The sequence below is a fragment of the Chanodichthys erythropterus genome, chromosome 9 (genome assembly GCF_024489055.1).
Source record: "Chanodichthys erythropterus isolate Z2021 chromosome 9, ASM2448905v1, whole genome shotgun sequence".
In the NCBI taxonomy this organism is placed as follows: domain Eukaryota; kingdom Metazoa; phylum Chordata; class Actinopteri; order Cypriniformes; family Xenocyprididae; genus Chanodichthys; species Chanodichthys erythropterus.
The window spans coordinates 5,325,750-5,345,423 of NC_090229.1; the positions used below are offsets into that span (position 1 = coordinate 5,325,750).

At 35.9% G+C, this 19,674-nt stretch overlaps 2 protein-coding genes across 5 annotated transcripts; both read left to right on the forward strand.

Moving 5' to 3' along the window:
- Window positions 1-2,379: 2,379 nt before the first annotated feature.
- Window positions 2,380-11,734, forward strand: wdr13 (WD repeat domain 13). The gene is made up of 10 exons (XM_067393477.1): window positions 2,380-2,447; window positions 4,382-4,461; window positions 4,553-4,784; window positions 5,080-5,189; window positions 5,279-5,409; window positions 6,012-6,319; window positions 7,347-7,527; window positions 8,888-9,029; window positions 9,113-9,231; window positions 11,115-11,734. The coding sequence occupies exons 2-10, from the start codon at window positions 4,421-4,423 to the stop codon at window positions 11,297-11,299; spliced, it is 1,449 nt and encodes a 482-aa protein (XP_067249578.1). The 5' UTR covers window positions 2,380-2,447; window positions 4,382-4,420; the 3' UTR covers window positions 11,300-11,734.
- Window positions 11,735-12,230: 496 nt separating this feature from the next.
- Window positions 12,231-18,846, forward strand: asb6 (ankyrin repeat and SOCS box containing 6). 4 transcript variants are annotated; one of them, XM_067393480.1, is made up of 8 exons: window positions 12,257-12,292; window positions 13,025-13,139; window positions 14,590-14,756; window positions 14,827-14,999; window positions 15,084-15,190; window positions 15,263-15,371; window positions 15,467-15,553; window positions 17,461-18,846. In XM_067393480.1, exons 3-8 carry the CDS (start codon window positions 14,653-14,655, stop codon window positions 18,189-18,191), a joined length of 1,311 nt encoding a protein of 436 aa, XP_067249581.1. In that variant the 5' UTR covers window positions 12,257-12,292; window positions 13,025-13,139; window positions 14,590-14,652; the 3' UTR covers window positions 18,192-18,846. The 4 variants fall into 4 exon arrangements, with proteins under 4 accessions (XP_067249580.1, XP_067249579.1, XP_067249581.1 ...); XM_067393481.1 differs by having other exon boundaries at window positions 14,620-14,756; XM_067393479.1 differs by lacking the exon at window positions 13,025-13,139 and having other exon boundaries at window positions 12,231-12,292; window positions 17,461-18,845.
- The last annotated feature ends 828 nt before the right edge of the window (window positions 18,847-19,674 follow it).

Consider the following 19,674-nt stretch of genomic DNA (forward strand, 5'->3'; position numbering starts at 1 on the left):
ATCGAAAGTCATTCTCAAGGAAGCAATTAAAGATTAATTATGCATGTGTAACTTTCCAATATGTGCAATAGGTTGGCAGTTTTTACCTTGGTGGTGGATTTCTTATCCGTCTTGTTACCTGTTAAAACATTCAGGGCATTACTTTTTGCATGCTGGGTTTAGTTTACTGCTATAGTATACAGATTTTAAGTTTATAAAAGTCAAAATTAAAGGGTTAAAAACAACCCAAGTTGGGTTGAAAATGGACAAACCTATACTGTAAACCCAAATAAGCTGGCAAAACTCGAAGGCAATCAGGTGGAATCATGGGAAACATTATATAACAATTAATTTTAGCATTTACTCTCCCTTTCGAGTGCCATGAGCAAATCATGCTGGCAAATAGAAATCCCAGCCCAGTTTCAGTTAAACTTTAGTTTGTCTAAATCAAAAGAAATAAGTTCACAAAACTCAAAACAATGAAACAGTTCAGTTTACTTAAAATATATCAGATCTGTGAACAAAAAAAATAGTGCTTAATACTCATAAAAGTTAAATTGACTGAACTAATTTGTTTAATTTAAGTTTTATTCAAACCAATTTATTATTTTGAGTGTAAGGGTTTATAGTGCAGCGGTTGGGTTAAATGTTTGTCCAACCTGCTGGGTAGTTTTATTTAACTCAACTTGTTTAAAAATTACTCTGTTGCTTGCTTAAAATGAACCCAAAATGTGTTGAAAAATTAACATTTATTAATTAGTTTAATGAATAATAATTCAACAGTAAACATTTATTAAATTGCTTATTAAAACACTCTAAAAAAATTGCTGGGTTAAAAACAACCCAAAAGTTATTTAACTCAACTACTGTTTAAAAATTACACTATTGATTGCTTAAAATGAACCCAAAATATGTTGGAAATTAACATTTATTAATATGTATACTAAATGAACACTTATTAAAAAGTTTAATGAACAATCATAAAACAATAAACATTTATTAAATTTCTCATTAATAAATGTTCATCTTTTAATAATTATTGTTGCGTCTAATTATGTGTCTGATTTTTAATTTCCAACATATCTTGGGTTAATTTTAAGCCATATAGTTGAGTTAAATAAAACTACCCAGCAGGTTTGGCAAACATTTAACCCTAAACGCTGTGTCAAAACAACACATTTGGTGTGTTTGTCCATTTTTTAACCCAACTTGGGTTGTTTTTAACACAGCATTTCTAGAGTGTAATGTTCACCTTTTGATAATTATTGTTGCATCTAGTAATTACGTGTCTGATTTTTAATTTCCAACCTATTTTGGGTTCATTTTAAGCCAGCCATATAGTCATTTTTAAACAATAGTTGGTTTAAATTAAATTGCCTATAGCACGTTAAGGAAACATTTAACCGAAACACTGAGTTTGTCCATTTTCAACCCAACTTGTGTTGTTTTTAACACAGCATATTTAGAATGTGGAATCATTTCATCACAGTTTTGCATGTTACAAATCACATCTTAAAATTCAATCTTCAATATCTACCTTTTGTTCCAGGCATTTTGGCTGCGCTCCAAGGTCCTTGCGTCCTTTTAGAATAAGCAGTGCTGAGCGCTGGCGCGGCCCTCATTTATGGCCCCGGCCACTGAATGACTCCATGTACGGGGCCCCTTCGGGAAAGAGCGTCGGGAACAAGCAAAGAGCCCCGTCAGCTGTGCCTCTGCACTGTCCTGTCATGGGCCTCTGCTGAGCTCAGGTGGAATCATGTGTGCGTATGAATCTTTTGTACAGTTAATCCTTTCATTTTGCTGAACACAGATAGATAGTTCGCTCACACAGCTTTTTTAACACGGATAGAATTCCTAATTTTGAAATATTAATATTCCAATGTGAAACTGCAGGTTTCTGAGCTACTAGACAGACAAAGTATGTTCTGTAGTTTACCAGGACAATATTGTATCTTCATTATTTATGAAGTAGGGATTAAGAATTTTATTGACACCTATAGACAAAGCCAACTGTTCAGGCATATCCTAACTTGGCACAAAAAAATACATTTGTTAATAATAAAATGATATAAAATATTTTATCTTCTGATTCAGAAAATAATGGAATTTCTGTGGTTAATACCTCTGAATTATTAGTCACAAATATAATATTGACCTTGAAAAACTTATTTAGATAATTATGTCATGTTGTTGAACTTGAACAGTACTTTTCTGGTGGTCCACACTTATACTGACTGATTATGCACTAAAAATAAATCTAAAGAAAGCACTGTTTTTTACTCTAGATACATGCAAACGTCAATTCTCGTTGCCAAGTCATCTTTAACAACATACAATTCATCTGACAGTCCTCATTACACGCGCTGCAGTGACGTCAATGATATACAAATCAGCTGCTGTCAGGGCGGGTCGGTCACGTGATCATGCCAGTCCCTTCAGACAGAATGAACCGGTGAGAATCTCGTACGGTAGGTTTCCTTTAAGTATAAAATTATACATTAACATTACGTTTCCATATAATGAAGGCATTCAGAAATGGTTATTAGCGAGATTTTGTAGCCCCTGTGTGATTGACATGATTTTTTTGTTTTGGATTATTATTCTGTTTGTAACGGCTGTTGTTGTTAGCATTCCTGCTAACTGTGGCTAATGCGTCAAAACATTGATTTTTAAATACACTATTTGTTTAGGATTTGCTTAAATATGAATCATTTTCAAGTTATATAAGCGTTGTGTTTATGTTAGTCATGTTTCAATGTACTAGTGTTTTGGAGAAACAAGAATAGCAAGCTATTTGTATAAGAAGCTGGATATATGACATTTTGTTTATTTTTTGCAAAATGTATTTTTAGTGTTGTCAAAGTGAATGTGAGCTTTTAAGATATTAATAAAATTAATTTTGCGTAATTATTTTTTACTTTAGCATTCAATAATTCATTCAGCTTTCTAAAGACTTTTAATGTTTTTGAACTAAGTCTCGTGCTCATTGAGGCTGCATTTATTTCATAATAAATTCAGAAAAAACAATAATATTGTGAAATATTATTACAATTTAAAATTATGGTTTTCTATTTTAATATACTTTAATATATAATTTATTTCTGTGATGCAAAGCTGAATTTTCAGCATCATTACTCCAGTCTTCAGTGTCCTTCAGAAATCATTCTAATATCCTGATTTGATACTCAGTTATTATCAATGTTGAAAACAGTTGTGATGCTTAATAGTTTTTTGGAACCTTTGATACTTTTTTCAGGATTCATTGATGAATAAAAGGTTAAAAAGAACAGCATTTATTCATAATATAAATTTTTTCTAACAATATAAATCTTCACTATCACTTTTTATCAATTTAACACATCCGTGCTGAATAAAAGTATTAATTTATTTAAAAAAAAAAAAAAAAAAAGAAAAGAAAGAAAAAAAAATTACTGACCCCAAACTTTTGAACGGTAGTGTATATTGTTACAAAAGATTTCTTTTTTAAATAAATGCTGATAACTTTTTATTCATCAAAGAATCCTGAAAAAGTATCACAGGTAATAAAATCATATTAAACAGCACAATCATATTTCAAACACTGATAATAAATCAGCATATTAGAATGATTTCTGAAGGATCATGTGACACTGAAGACTGGAGTAATGATGCTGAAAATTCAGATTTGATCACAGAAATAAATTGTATTTTAAAGTATATTAAAATAGAAAACCATAATTTTAAATTGTAATAATATTTCACAATATTATTTTTTTTGTGTGTATTTATTATGAAATAAATGCAGCCTCAATGACCATAAGAGACTTTAAAAACACAAAATCATTAAAAATACTAATGTTTCCAAACTTTTGACTGGTAGTGTATGTGTGTGTATGTATGTATGTGTATATATTAGTTAGATAGATACATATATATAGAGGGAGAGAGAGAGAGAGAGAAATCTTTTTGGGAAAAAAGTAATCTCATGTAAGTTGCCAACTAAAAGTTTTCCAGATAATATTTGTTATAGTAATATGACAATGTCAAATAATGGAAACAATTATTTTAGTTGTCTTAATAATAATATTACATTCAATATTTTCCTCACAGAGTATAAATAGATTTTTGCACTAAATACACATAAAAATAAACTGCCTTTAAATTTATAAATAGGGTCTTTCACAAGGGAATCATCATATTTAGGGTCTTTAGCATCAAAAAGTTTGAAAATCCTTGAGTTAGATGATTACTAGTTTGTGAATTACATTTATTGTATTTATTTGTCTCATGTGATCTTTTTAACAAATAAATATAGAAAATTTGTATCATATCTCAACTGCACTGAACGATACAAATAATGCTCTGATATCTTTAGCTATTCATTCATGATTTATATATAACAGTGTATTTGTGTTTTCTGCAGCCCTCGTGTTTCCTGCATCTCTCTGTGTTTGAGGATCTCATGGCTGCTGTTTGGCAGCAGGTGCTGGCAGTGGACGCAAGGTGTGTGCAAGATTGTCATTGGAGTGAGACTTTTTACATGTGTAGGGAGGAGGAACTAATCATGTGTTATATTATTCTCTGTCTTTCTCAGGTACAATGCTTACCGCACACCTACGTTCCCCCAGTTCCGCACACAGTACATCCGCCGGCGCAGCCAGCTGCTCCGCGAGAATGCCAAGTGTGGCTTTGAGCCGGGGCTGCGCAGGCAGTATCTGCGTCTGCGCAGTCAGTTGCTCGCAGTGCGTTACGGGCCTCTGTCAGAGCAGAGCAGCTTCAGAGCCAGCAGTGTGCGCAGTTCCCGCACCACACTGGATCGCATGGAGGTTAGGTGCATTCAGAAACAAGGAAAGAGGGTTCAAGAAATGTGGATTAGGAATTCTGGGCTGAAATAAGCCCCACAAAAACACAGTCAGAGGGCAAGACAGTATCTATATAGTCCTAGATATAATTAGCAATCCAGATCCAGGTCAATGTGTTGTGTGAGAGCTGCAGTGCATGTAGATTGCGAGCTCTTTTGTGCATGATATTGTAGTGCTAAACTCTAAAATCACCCTCCATTGCTGCCCGCTTTCCTCTTTTCTTGGTCTTTTTTTATTCTATTTTCCATCTTTTTATCAGGACTTCGAGGAGGATCCCAGGGCTCAGGGTGCCAGAGGCCACCGGAGATCAGTAAGCCGCGGTTCATACCAGCTACAAGCGCAGATGAACAGGGCGGTGTATGATGAAAGGTAAACCCCGCTAACCCTAGCTATTTTACTACTTATTAGCTTGTTTGCAGTGTGTATAAATACGTCTCTGGTCGCATCTTATGTGCCAGGCCTCCAGGTAGCCTGGTGCCCACTTCGGTGGCAGAAGCCAGTCGGGCCATGGCAGGTGACACCACCCTCAGTGAGAACTACGCCTTTGCCGGCATGCATCACATCTTTGACCAGCATGTCGACTCAGCTGGTGAGTGAGATGTTAAAGGATTAGATCACTTCAGAATTAAAATTTCCTGATGATTTACTCACCCCCATGTTATTCAAGATGCCTTTCTCTCTTCAGTCGAAAATAAAAACAGCAGCAGATTAGCATATTAGAATGATTTCTGATGGATCATGTGACACTGAAGACTGGAGTAATGATGCTGAAAATTCAGCTTTGCATCACAGGAATAAATTACTTTGTGAAATATATTCAAATAGAAAACAGTTATTTTAAATTGTAATAATATTTTACAATATTACTGTTTTTACTGTATTTTTAATTAAATAAATGTAGCTTTGGTGAGCAGACCAAACTTCTTTTAAAAACATTAAAAATCTTAGTGGTTCCAAACTTTTGGCTGTACTGTATATCAACCTCCAACTGTATTTAGATGAATCTCCCGTGAACCTCGTCAAGACCACCATTTTTACTAAGAAGCACATTCAATCATTTTCCTGTGCAGTCACATTACCGCTAGCCGTCTTCAGTGAATGCATGTAAATGTTTGAAAGTAGCCATCAGTCCTGGGTCTGCACTGTTGTTTTATCCTCTCATTTTAACCTTCAATTATGTTATCTCCTCAGTTCCCCGATTACAGTTTGCCAATGATGATAAACACCTCCTCGCCTGCTGCTCATTGGATGGGACATTGTCAATCATGACACTGTCCCCGCCTCCACCAACTGTAAAGGTGACACTGAAGGGCCATGCTGGGCCCGTGACTGACTTTGCCTGGTCACTTAGCAATGACATCATTGTGTCCACATCAAAAGATGGCACTCTGCGTATCTGGAACACAGAGGATGGCCGCTGCATCCGGGAGGTGGGCGACCCAGAAGGCAGTGAGCTGCTGTGCTGCACTTTTCAGCCCATGAACAACAACCTGACTGTGGTGAGCCCATTTTTGACAACACTAATTTAGAATTTCGTGTCCTTGAATGGGATTATTCTGGGTGACAGAATCTCTAATCTTTCTGGGAATATGGGATTGTTTATGCTGATGAAGCACTGTGGTAACAAATACCATCAGCCCTATCAGTAATCCTATTAGAGTGTGAAATTAACATGTGCCACCGGCCTAAAAAGGGTACTTTGTGTGCAATGGTGGGTAATTTTACTAAGAGACCATATGTAACTTAATTCAGCTAGAGTGTGATTTAAATTTATTGAGTTCAACAAGGCATAAATGGCATTTTACTGTGCCATTTATTATTTACTATGCATTTTATTATGCCATAAATGGCATAAATACTATCTGCCAGCCACAGTGTTGTGTGAGTCAGGCGACCTATAAAACATCTCTGAATGACATTTGTCAAGAAATGCCATTGCATAGAAGCAACTTGGTTATATTAAAACTTGATTATATCTTTCACACTTTCTTCACTTCTGCAGTGATTTTGTCTTAATTTGAGCGCTCCAAACAAACTCACACTCATGTGTTTCAATTATAACACAAAGCTTTCTAGATTCACTTTAGTTTTCAACATTATGAAATTCCCATTTTTTATGTCTGCATATGTTACTATACAAAGCTAATGTCACACAATGACATTTTAGTTATAGGTGAATTTAAAAAACAAACAAACAACAAGGGAATTAATTAAAAAATACCTCTAAAGAAATTAATTATACTTCAAAAATGTTTTAAAAATGATATTCACTCACTTAGAGGCATCGATAACCTAAAATATTTGCTTTTTTATGATGCTGCATCATAAACAAAAATTACTGAGTGCTCCTATAACCAAGACCAAAAAGAGAGCTATAGAAGTCATGATTGTATAATTTCCATGTTAAGTTCTATATATGTGAATTTGAAAATGAAACCCTACATTCTGTCTACTGCATGATGATTTTGAAGCATTTTCTTCAGTCGTTATGAAATATCAAATGTGTCCTTTGTTGTTCTTGCCCAGGTTGGCAACAGCAAACATCACCTGCAGGTGGTGAACATCTCCACTGGGAAGAAAGTGAAAGGAGGCTCCAGTAAACTGACGGGTCGAGTGCTTTCTCTCTCTTTTGATGCACCAGGGAGAATCCTCTGGGCTGGGGATGACAGGGGAAGCATTTTCTCCTTCCTCTTTGACATGGCCACAGGTACAAAGATGTCAGACCCAGATTCTGATTTTGAAGTCTGGAAAACATATTAATGTAGATGAGAGTACAGTTGATATTGAGGCTGCACGATATATCGTTTTATCATCGATATTGCGTTGTGTGCATTTGTGATAGTCACATCACAGGATATGCGATATCTTGTGCCGATTTTTAACCCATACAGACAAAATGCACGTGATTCTCGGATTAATTGCAAAGTTTGACAATCATACAATGAAAGTTAATCATTTTAATGTGTTTTAGGTCCTGTCAGTTTAAACACTCAAGCGATTTTAAACCATTTGAGCGCACGAAGATGCGAAAGAGAACTCAATTCTGAATGCATGTGAACGTGAAACGTGAACACCGAATGCTGTTCTCTTCCGTGTCTGTTTGTGCCTGAACGGACACATACATGCAAAAGATTATTAAAATGCACATACAACATCGATTATCCCCGTAACACAGTTGTTTATGGCTAAGGTTAACTAAACAATTGAGAAAGAAAACCAGAAGTGTAACAGTATTTTGGATCTGATCATTCAATCTTAAAGTGACAGCAGCCTAATATTCCTGCAGCTTTCTGTGTCATGAATGTTAATCAAACAACAAAAGACAAAGAGAAAAATCACTTTTGTAGTTTTAACACAGATTAATTCTATTTAATTAAAGTTATTTATTTAATTTAATTTAAGACTATGCAGTGTTATTTTACATTTTAATTATCAAATTTCATTCTTTTCAAATACAGAGCTATTCAAGTCATCTGTTGAAGTTTTTTTTCAATAAATATCGCAGAAAAACAAAATATCGCAATGTTCATTTTTTCCAATACCCTAAAGAGTCTATGACTGGATCATTATTGCAGTGATTATTGATCAAGATTTTGACCAAAAATTGCACCTCTTGATGGAAATCACATCACAACATTTATTTTCATCCAGAGGTGCATCAATCTTTAGTCAAGATCTTGTAATGACAATGCAAGAGGTGAGCACTCTGTGAAGTCTCCTCCAGCACAACCCGAAAACTTACAGTGAGGTTAAGGTCAGGACTCAGAGGTGCCAATTCATGTGTGAAAATGATTCTTCATGCTCCCTCTCAACCATTCTTTCACAGTTTGAGCCTGATAAATCTTGACATTGTTATCCTGGAATATGACCATGATACATCTTCCTGCATGGGTGTTTAAGAAATAAAAATCTACACACTCCATCTTTAAGAGTTAAAAGAACTGTTACCAACATATAACATATAATAATCACTCCAATCCAAAGATTTTCCTGTTTAAATCCAAACAGCGACACAGCCAGGCAGTGTATGTTGGTGTTTCTGTAAAGTCTATGTTCTTCTTCCACAGGAAAACTGACCAAAGCTAAGAGGCTGGTGGTGAATGAGGGCAGCTCTATTTCCAGTATCTCAGCCCGCTCATGGATCAGTCGAGAGGCACGGGATCCGTCACTGCTCGTCAACGCCTGTGTAAACAAACTACTGCTCTACAGGTTAGAATGCACTTACGGCAATCCAGATTGTCACTTTCTCTTGGCTAAGATGATAATTAATCAGATGGAACTGGTTTTGATAGGGTCGTGGATAATGAGGGCACTCTACAGCTGAAGAGGAGTTTCCCCATTCAACATGGATCCCAACCGCTGCACAGCATCTTCTGTCCTCTCATGTCCTTCAGACAGGGAGCCTGTGTTGGTAAGACCGGAATTATCGTCTGATCTGTGACCATTTACATTTAGCAACTGAAAATAGGGCCATTATAATTTCTGTTTGTTAAATTCTTTACTTTGAATACTAAGCAATGCTCGAATTATGTGTGCTGTTCCAAATCCTAGTCATCATAGGCAAAAATGCCAATAAAAATAGTTTGATATAATTAAAAACTGTCTATTTTACCCAGTATTTGTGTGCTATATACTAGTGTTTCTCAACTGGTGGGTCACGGAGTGTGCAGTCAAAGAAACCACAACAAACGTAATCCTATGTTTTTCTGATGCGAGACTTTTATTGTGAAAGCTGTTGACACTTCTGTCAGACGCAGTTTAAGTAAAGACTGCCTGAGAAAAAACACGTTGTCCTGATTCAGTATCTGCGGTCAGATGAGATGTGCACTGAAAACCCGAATAAGTTGGCAAAACTCAAAAAGTTACGTGAAAATTTTTTAAGATAAGAAATTCAAAGTTTAAGTAAGCAGAACTGGCAGATTTAAATTTTGTACTCATACATTTTAATAGTTTTTAACTAATTAAAGGTGCCCTAGAACCAGTTTTTACAAGATGTAATATAAGCCTAAGGTGTCCCCTGAATGTGTCTGTGAAGTTTTAGCTTAAAATACCCCATAGATTTTTTTTATGAATTTTTTTAACTGCCTATTTTGGGGCATAATTAACTATGCACCGATTCAGGCTGCGGCCCCTTTAAATCACGCGCTCTCCGCCCCCCGAGCTCTTGACTATAAAACAGTGCATAAACAAAGTTCACACAGCTAATATAACCCTCAAATGGATCTTTACAAGATGGTGGTCATGCATACTGCATGTATGCGTCGGATCATGTGAGTATAGTATTTATTTGGATGTTTACATTTGATTCTGAATGAGTTTGAGGCTGTGCTTCATGGCTAAAGGTAACATTAGCGACGGCTCTCTTGTCTCCGTGAATACAGTAATAATAAACGATGGTAACTTTAACCACATTTAACAGTACATTAGCAACATGTTAACCAAAAATTTAGAAAGACAATTTACAAATATCATGAAATCATGGATCATGTCAGTTATTATTGCTCCATCTGCCATTTTTCGCTATTGTTCTTGCTTGCTTACCTAGTCTGATGATTCAGCTGTGCACAGATCCAGACGTTAATACTGGCTGCCCTTGTCTAATGCCTTGAACATGGGCTGTTATATGCAAATATTGGGGGCGTACATATTAATGATCCTGACTGTTACGTAACGGTGTTATGTTGAGATTCGCCTGTTCTTCTGAGGTCTTTTAGAGATTTACATAAGAAGGAGGAAACAATGGAGTTTGAGACTCACTGTAAGTCATTTCCATGTCCTGAACTCTTGTTATTCAACTATGCTGAGGTAAATTCAATTTTTGATTCTAGGGCACCTTTAAACTTAAATTTTAGTGGCATCTAGTGGTGAGGTTGCGAATTGCAATATAGAGAAGTTACAATGGCCAACACAGGACAAACATGTCGTTGTCTGAGACACCAGTCAAGCAAACACACTATGTACAGCAGTTTGTCCTATTAAGGCTACTATAAAAACATGTCGGCGCAAAATGGCGACTTAACATGCAAAGGGATAAAAATTGCTCATTCTAAGGTAATAAAAACTTAATAGTTCATTATTTAAGGTCTTTATACACCACTGAAAACATAGTTATGTATATTATATTGCATTTCTGTCAATAAATCCTCCTAAAATGTACACATTGCACCTTTAATAGCCTTACCTTTTACTGTTTACTCATCAATATTAGTGATATATATGTCATTTTAGGAGTTAGCTCTCTATGTTTTGGACCAAAGCCAGTGTAAGTAAATCCCTGCTCTTTCCCTCGTGTAGTCACTGGCAGCGAGGACGCATGTGTCTACTTTTTCGACGTCGAACGCAACACTAAGGCCATCGTTAACAAGCTGCAGGGTCACAGCGTGCCCGTCCTGGACGTGAGCTTCAACTGTGACGAAAGCCTGCTGGCCTCCTCTGACGCCACCGGAATGGTGATCATCTGGAGACGGGAGCAGAAGTAATCATGGCAACTCCCAAGCTTTCGCTACCTTGGCAACAGCATCTTCCATGCAGGCTGGCTTGAATCACGTGCAATGAAAGTCCTACTGTAAATGTGTGATGATGTTTTGAACGAGTCTGAGCTAACTCATGTGGACCATGAAAGAAACTTGTATTCTCTTATCTTTGTTTTAGGGCTGATATTTCTATTGTTGTTGTTCTGGGATGTGATGCTTGATTGTGACTATGTGCACTTCATCAGTGCTTTGCGGTCATAAATGTGTAACTTAAGAGAGGAGACGTTAATATAATACTTTGTTCACCTTTGTGCGTTGTGTCTTTGTGAGTAAGTGTGTGAGAATGGGAACGTTTGAGACAGCGGGTAACTGAAGTTGTGTTCGCTTGCACAATAACACTACTGTATTTATGCCTTGTTGAACTCAATAAATTTAATCACACTAAGCTACATTTGGTCTCTTTGTTTTCCTTGGATTTATTCACATTTTGTTCACTTTTTTTTATGGTAACCTTTCATCAAAGGAGCTTTTGAAGATGGGGAAGTTGTAGGCATAGATAAATCCTTTTTTGAAGTAAAGGATTTGTTGTTTTGAGCACTATTGTGCATATTACCATATAAAAGAGATGGAGACTTGTTGTTTTCAGTGCAAATTCCGCTTATATTTTCAAATTTGAAATATGAGTAGGCTTCCTCAAGTTAATAATTTTACATGCATTTCTTTGTTATTGATCTTTACCCTGTGCTAATGCTGGTGGCAATATTTTTAAAGTATCATACTTAAAATGTTGGCTGTATGATTTTTAGTAGAATATTTAAAGAAATTATTTGGTGACTTGTGCCTCGGAGACTTTTAAACCTCGTTGCCAAAATATTAAGGCTTTTAGTTTGAAATTAACACTTTTTCCATGTGCTTTTATTTTAAAAAGTATCAATTCTCTCACGGCAGCTACTTTCACACATTAACATGTGGGAGGAACTACATCCGGTTCTACAGTGGGTAAGCTAAAAGAGAAAAAAAACAAAAAAAATTAAACGCAAATGGTATAAATATATACTGCTTATAATAATAATAATAATAAATGTAGGGGCCTTGGGCATTGCTTACTTACTGTATAGTAAGAGGTAGACAGCTAGCAGACGTAAAGAGCCCACTACATATAACCGCTAACAAAATGAATAAATCTGGTTTATAGGTTTATTTTCTATTAATTTAGACGCTGTAATTTTAAAGACAACTTATAAAGAGTTAAATTAGTTTATATTTTCATGCATGTGAATTTTCGAGCACCAGAGGTGTGGTCCATCTGATAAAATGAGTTTCTTCTCTTGCATATATATATATATATATATATATTACACACACACACACCTTAAAGGGTTAGTTCACCCAAAAATTATTATTTTTTTTTATCATTAATTACTCACCCTTATGTCGTTCCAAACCCGTAAGACCTTCACTCAGCTTCAGGACAAAAAATAAGATATTTTTGATGAAATTCGAGTTTTTTTTTAAATCCTCAATAGAGAGTAACTAAATTACCACATTCAAGGTCCAGAAAGCTACTAAAGACATTATTAAAACAGTCATGTGACTGCAGTGGTTCAACCTTAATGTTATAAAGCGATGAGAATACTTTATGTGCGCAAAAACAAAACAAAAATAACTTGATTCAACAAATGTGTCTCTCCCCTGTCATTCTCCTACGCTATTTACGTTGCACGCTTCCAGGTATCTACGACAGAACGCCGACTCACTATTGGCTGATGCCTGGTCACATGAGCAGCACGTGTGATGCTAACGCAGGAGCCAGCTGATACTGAAGGCTGATTTATACTTCTGTGCAGTAGGCTATGCATCTGTTTTCATTTATACTTCTGCGTTGTTGTCTGTGTCGACGTAGATGCAGACCGCTAGCAGGCAGTGTCTGCGGTAATGTTGAGTATCAAGGCAAAAGCCGAAGAAGAAGCAGCTCGTCATGTACATCAGCAGTGATGGCGGCACATAGACAACGACTTTTGTTGCAGTTTGACGGCATGTTTTTTCATTCCTATGGAAGCTGAAAACGCTCGCTTTTGTCCACATGCTCTGCGCCATTTTTTTGACCTGTGGGAGGGGTTTTAACAGACCAATCACAGCGCTTGCGGTCCGCATAGAATTGACACGTTGTTACATTTTTGTAGAGGTGCACGTCAGGCTACGGCGTAGGCTACACATGCTACAAACAGCCTACGCCGTAGCTACGGTGTACACTCGACGCAGAAGTATAAATCAGCCTTGAGGATTTAAACATGGAAGCGCTGAACTGCGTACGAGACTGACAGGGGAGAGATGAATTTGTTGAATAAAGTCGTTATTTTTTGTTTTTGCACACAAAATGTATTCTCGTCACTTCATAACATTAAAGGGTTAGTTCACCCAAAAATAAAAATTCTGTCATTAATTACCCTCATGTCGTTCCACACCCGTAAGACCTTCATTCATCTTCAGAACACAAGTTAAGATATTTTTGATAAAATCCGATGGCTCAGTGAGCCTTGCATTGCCAGCAAGATAATTCACACTTTCAGATGCCCAGAAAGCTACTAAAGACGTATTTAAAACAGTTCATGTGACTACAGTGATTCAACCTTAATGTTATGAAGCGATTAAAATACTTTATGTGCGCAAAAAAAAAACAAAATAACGCCTTTATTCAACAATATCTAGTGATGGGTGATTTCAAAACACTTCTTCATGAAGCTTTGAAGCTTTACCAATCTTTTGTTTCGAATCTGATTCAGAGCGTGTATCAAACTGCCAAAGTCATATGATTTCAGAAAACGAGGCTTTGTTATGTCATAACAAAGCCTCATGAAGCAGTGTTTTGTGCTAGATATTGTTGAATAAAGTCATTATTTTGTTTTTTTTGCGCACAAAGTATTTTAATCGCTTCATAACATTAAGGTTGAACCACTGTAGTCACATGAACTGTTTTAAATACATCTTTAGCAGCTTTCTGGGCATCTGAACTTTCAATGCAGGCCTCACTGAGCCATTGGATTTCATCAAAAATATCTTAATTTGTGTTCTGAAGATGTACGAAGGTCTTACAGGTTTGGAACGACGTGAGGGTGAGTAATTAATAACAGAATTTTCATTTTTGGGTGAACTAACCCTTTAGTTTAATTTGATACATTTATTCGCCACAAACAAATTCTGTTATTCAATTTCCGAGCAAGATCTTCAGTGCATTATCTAATATTGTGTGTATTATGTTTTAATGAATGACGACATGATTTGTGTATGTTTTTTAGAATCTTGCATGAATTTGCACTGTTTTAAAGCGTGAAGAGGTCGTGGGACAAAGGGAACAGAATATGCCTTTCCTCCACGGCTTCAGGAGGATCGTGTACGAGTACCAGCCGCTGGTGGATGCTGTGATGTGCGTCCTGGGAACAGAAGGAGGAGAAAACCAGCGCAGGTCAGCATCACGACTGCAGACAGCAGACGATGACAGTATGCACTGCATTTTGATATGTTGCGTTTCACAGGCGAGATGATGAAGAAAGCATCTCACGGGCTCTTGCTGAGCTTCTGGATAGAGAGTCCCAGTCTCCCGTCTTCACGCAGGGAATCAGTTACTCCCTGTTTCGAGTGGCTGATCTGGGGTTGGTCAGCGCAGCAAAGGTGCTCTTGCGTTACGGAGCTGATCTCAACTTTGAAGGTACCGAGATGTTGAGACGACATCATCGTGATTTTGTGATTCTGGATTTCATGATCATCTCAAAACTTGTTCTTGTTGTTCCAGACCCTGTGTCTTACTACAACCCCTTACACATCGCAGTGTTGAGGAACAAGCCAGACATGGTGCAGATGTTGATTACTCACGGAGCTGAAATCGACAAGAGGGACAGGGTGAGAACATGTGTCTTATAAAGTAGCATTTACCGTTATATTAATGCAATGATGCTTTATTTTCTGCAATAGATTCATGAAAGCAGCCCTCTTGACCTGGCCAGCGAGGAGGCGGATAAGCTGCAGTGTTTGCGTGTGCTTCTGGACTTGGGTGCTGATGTGAATGCCAAAGACAAGAATGGTATTTTATGTAAATCATCTTGTGAAATAGAATGTTTGTGGTTTCTTAATGTATTCTCTGTGTTTATTGTGTTGCACATGCTTGTGCTTTTGCAGGGAAAACTGCTCTGCTTCATGCTCTGGCCAGCAGTGATGGACTCACGGTCAATAATGTGGACAATATAGAGATGCTTCTGCAAAGAGGTGCTTCACTGGACACTTAAAACATCACTTCTGACATTTTCATTAATAGATGTTTTAAAATCTCTAAAATATGAGAGATTTTATATAGTTGTTATTGTAATGTTGAAACAGTACAATTACAATTTAAAATAACTTGTATTCAAATATATTGTAAAATGTAATTTATTCCTGTGATCAAAGCTGAATTTTCTGCATCATTACTCCAGTCTTCAGAGTCACATGATCCTTCAGAAATCATTCTAATATGATGATTTGCTGCTTGTTACGACCCAGATTAGGGACCAACATAAGAAGCCGTTCAAAAGAAGTTATAAACGAGATTCGCAATGGCCAGGGCAAAAAGAGATCACATTTATTGGCAGTAAAAGTATCAAAACTATAACAAACAAAGGAAAAAACAAAACAACAAATAAACATACAAAACTTAAATCAGGACTGGTGAGCTAACTAATCTAAACTAAAACTCAGAGTTAAACTTTCCTTACTCCCAAGGAAAAATAACAAACAGAATCTTCCGGGTCAGCTTACTTACCTATACTTCCCCGCTAACCTAATATAGCTAAACAAACAAATCTCACCATCCTGTACAAAAACAAAGAAAACAAACTCCAAAACCACCAACAACAGGTTTCTTGAGGTAGGCCCAAGTGGAGTGCCACCAACAGCTCTTAAAAAGGCAAAAGCCACAGGTGTTGAAAATAATCAGGCTCTGCCCCCATCCAATTGGCAACTGTGCTCAGAAAGGACAAAAAACAAAAAGAGCAGGGGCTCGTAACACTGCTCAAGAAGCATTTCTGATTGTCATTGTTGAAAACATGCTGCTTAGTATTTTTGTGGAAATCGTGATATATATATATATAGGTTTATAAGTTTAGGTTTATAATATGTATATTGTAGGTATATTATATGTATTATATAATAATTATATTATATACATATATATATACACATGTACAAATATAAAATGATAAAAATATAAAACACAAATATAAAATTAATAAAATTATTACAAAAATTAAGTTATAGTTTATAACATAACATTTTGTATTCAAATCATATTTATGTTTTAGGTAATATTTCACTTAAATATAAATATAAAATATATTATTTTGAGGTGAAATATGACCTATATGTATATTATAGGTCATACTTCACAAAGAAAAAAGAAAAAAAAGTTATATAAAAAAACACATATATATATATATATATGTATGTGTGTGTGTGTGTGCATGTGTATATATATGTATGTTTATTTATTTATTTATTTATATTGTGGTGAAATATTACCCTAAATATTAATTGTAATGCAAAATGCAAAATAAAATAATTTTATATTATATATATTATATATTATATTATAAATTATTTTATTTTGAGGTGAAATATGACCTATAATATACATATTATATCGTTATATTAATTAAAATATAAATATGATTTGAATATATATGCATGAGTGTGTATGTGTGTGTATATATATATATATATATATATATATATATATATATATATATATATATATATATATATATTACACAAAATATTAAAAAATATTAAGCAGCACGACTGTTTTCAACAATGACAATAATAAATGTGTCTTGATATATATTTTATTTTGAGTTGAAATATGACCTATAATATACATATTATATACAGTATAATTGACTTGCCTAATATATATATATATATATATATATATATATATATATATATATATATATATATATATATATATATATATATATTAGGCAAGTCAATTATACTGTATTTATTGAGTATAATTTTTATTTTTTTTATTATTTTTTGTGTATTATTTTAATAGCCATTTTTTACATTTAAGAAAAAAAGGAAACCACTTATTCTTAGGTCTTGTTGAGTTGTTAAAGACTAACATCTGTCCCGTGCAGGTGCAGATGTGAACACCACCACTCATGACGGCGAGACCCCCATGTCCTCTCTGATCTTCCTGGTGAAGGAGGCTCTGGACAGCAGCACAGAGGATGCGAAGGAGATCGGGAATTTCTGTACCCGCGTGGCACATCTTCTGATCAGCCACGGTGCCGATCCCAGCTGCTGCCTGAACGCCGCCGACGGGGAAGAGTGGGAACATTCACTAACCTACACGATTCTGGAGAACTTCGACTTGCTATTTCCCCTGACCGCCCTTCTACTCCAGCACGGCGCTTCCTTCGTCTGCTCTCACCACAGCGCCTCCTACTGGACGGGTCAACAGTTGATATTCACGCGTCTCGCCGAAGCTCTCCGTGAGCCTTTAGGTGCCGCAGAGGTGGCTGATGTTTTAGCCAAAGCTGAAGTGCTGTTGGATCTGGCCAGGATCTGCTCTCCAGTCGTTCCTCCTCTCTTCCCCCGCTCACAACTGCCCGTTCTGGACCAGGTCTCTACCCATCAGCCCCTGCTTGAGCTCTACAGCAAACTAGAGGACCAAGAGAGCCGGCCGCTGCCACTGAGATGCCTTTGCAGGAGATTGATCCGCCGCTGTCTTCAGCCCTGGCCCTTTGAGGAGAAGGTGAAAGCCCTGCCACTGCCGGACAGACTGAAGGAGCTGCTGCTCCCGGAGAACAGCTGGACCGACAGACCCGGCTGGGACAGTTTCAAACCTCGACGTTCTCCACGCTGAGAGACGGATCAACACGGACTGTGTGAGTGTGGTTGTAAATATGGACCCTTAAATGACCTCTGCATTCAGATAAAAGTGATGCAGTGCTTGTTTCATCTGATCAGCATGCAGAAATATCATTTGTCTGTTGATCTGAGAGTGGAAACTAACACAAATATGTATATAAGTGTCATTCAATTGTGCCAAAATGCCAGTAACCTCACTGTATTACACATTACCAGGCAATTTTCTTTCATTATGAAAAGTGATAATTGTTTACAGTTGAATCTTTAATATTATGTGGCATTACTGCCGTATGTGCATTGTATTTCTGTGTGTCTGTTTTAAAGCTGATTTGTAAGTGATTCGGAGTTGCTAATTGCAATCGGTCTCCATTTTTCACATTATCATTTTTATGGTATACTTAATGTGCCTTAACAAGATCAAAGTTGTTGCTGGAGTGTTGAAGAAATGTTTGACTTGCATTGCAATGTAGTTTGAAGTTGTTTTGTCTTGTTGTATGTCTTTATGAGGCTGTAAGTTGATGTCATCTTGATTTTGGAGTATCAAACCACACTTAAAGGAATTAAATACTTTTGGATCTCAAAATAATACTTTCATGGAGACTCTTTAATTAAACGGTGATGGTTGGTACATGTGTGGATGATAAAATCTAGATTATTATGGGAATTTTGGGAACATAAATTAGTTTATAAAGCTAAAATGAGCAACTTAACATAATGACCATGACTATAACATGCGTTTACGCCCACATACAGACAGTCAAGAAACCGAAGAGAAACAGCTTGAGCCCCTGCCTATGGCAAGCCGTTTTGACTTTTATTCACATCTCAGGATAGGAATTCTTGATATCAACTATTCAGTTGTTGATATCAGGAATTACATTTCCACTAGTACCAATGTTAATGATTTCTTGATATCAACATTTGAATTTCCACTAGTAAAAACTAGAATTCTTGATATCTGTAATTGTATTTTCACTAGTGAAATGTCACCATAGGCTGCCATTCATATTCAGTTGTTGATATCGAGAATCGATTTCTTACTAGTTGAAATTCCAATTTTACATATCAGAAATACAATTCTTACTAGTAAAAATTGAAATTTTTGATATCAATAATTACATTGCTACTAGTAAAATGCACATTTTTGATATCTAGAATTCAATTGTCACTAGTTGAAATGTCAGTTCTTGATATCAACAATTGAATTGCTACTAGTAAAAATTTCATTTTTGATATCTGAAAATGTATTTCTGATATCAATATAATTTCAGATATCTAAAATGGCTTTCTTACTAGTAACAATCGCATGATATCATGATATCAGAAACTAACATTGTCACTAGTGACAATCAAATTATTGATATCAAAAATGAACATTGTTACTAGTAGCAATTCAATTGTTGATATCAAAAAATTAAATTTCAACTAGTGACAACTAAATTATTGATATCAAAAATTATGATTTTTACTAGTAAGAA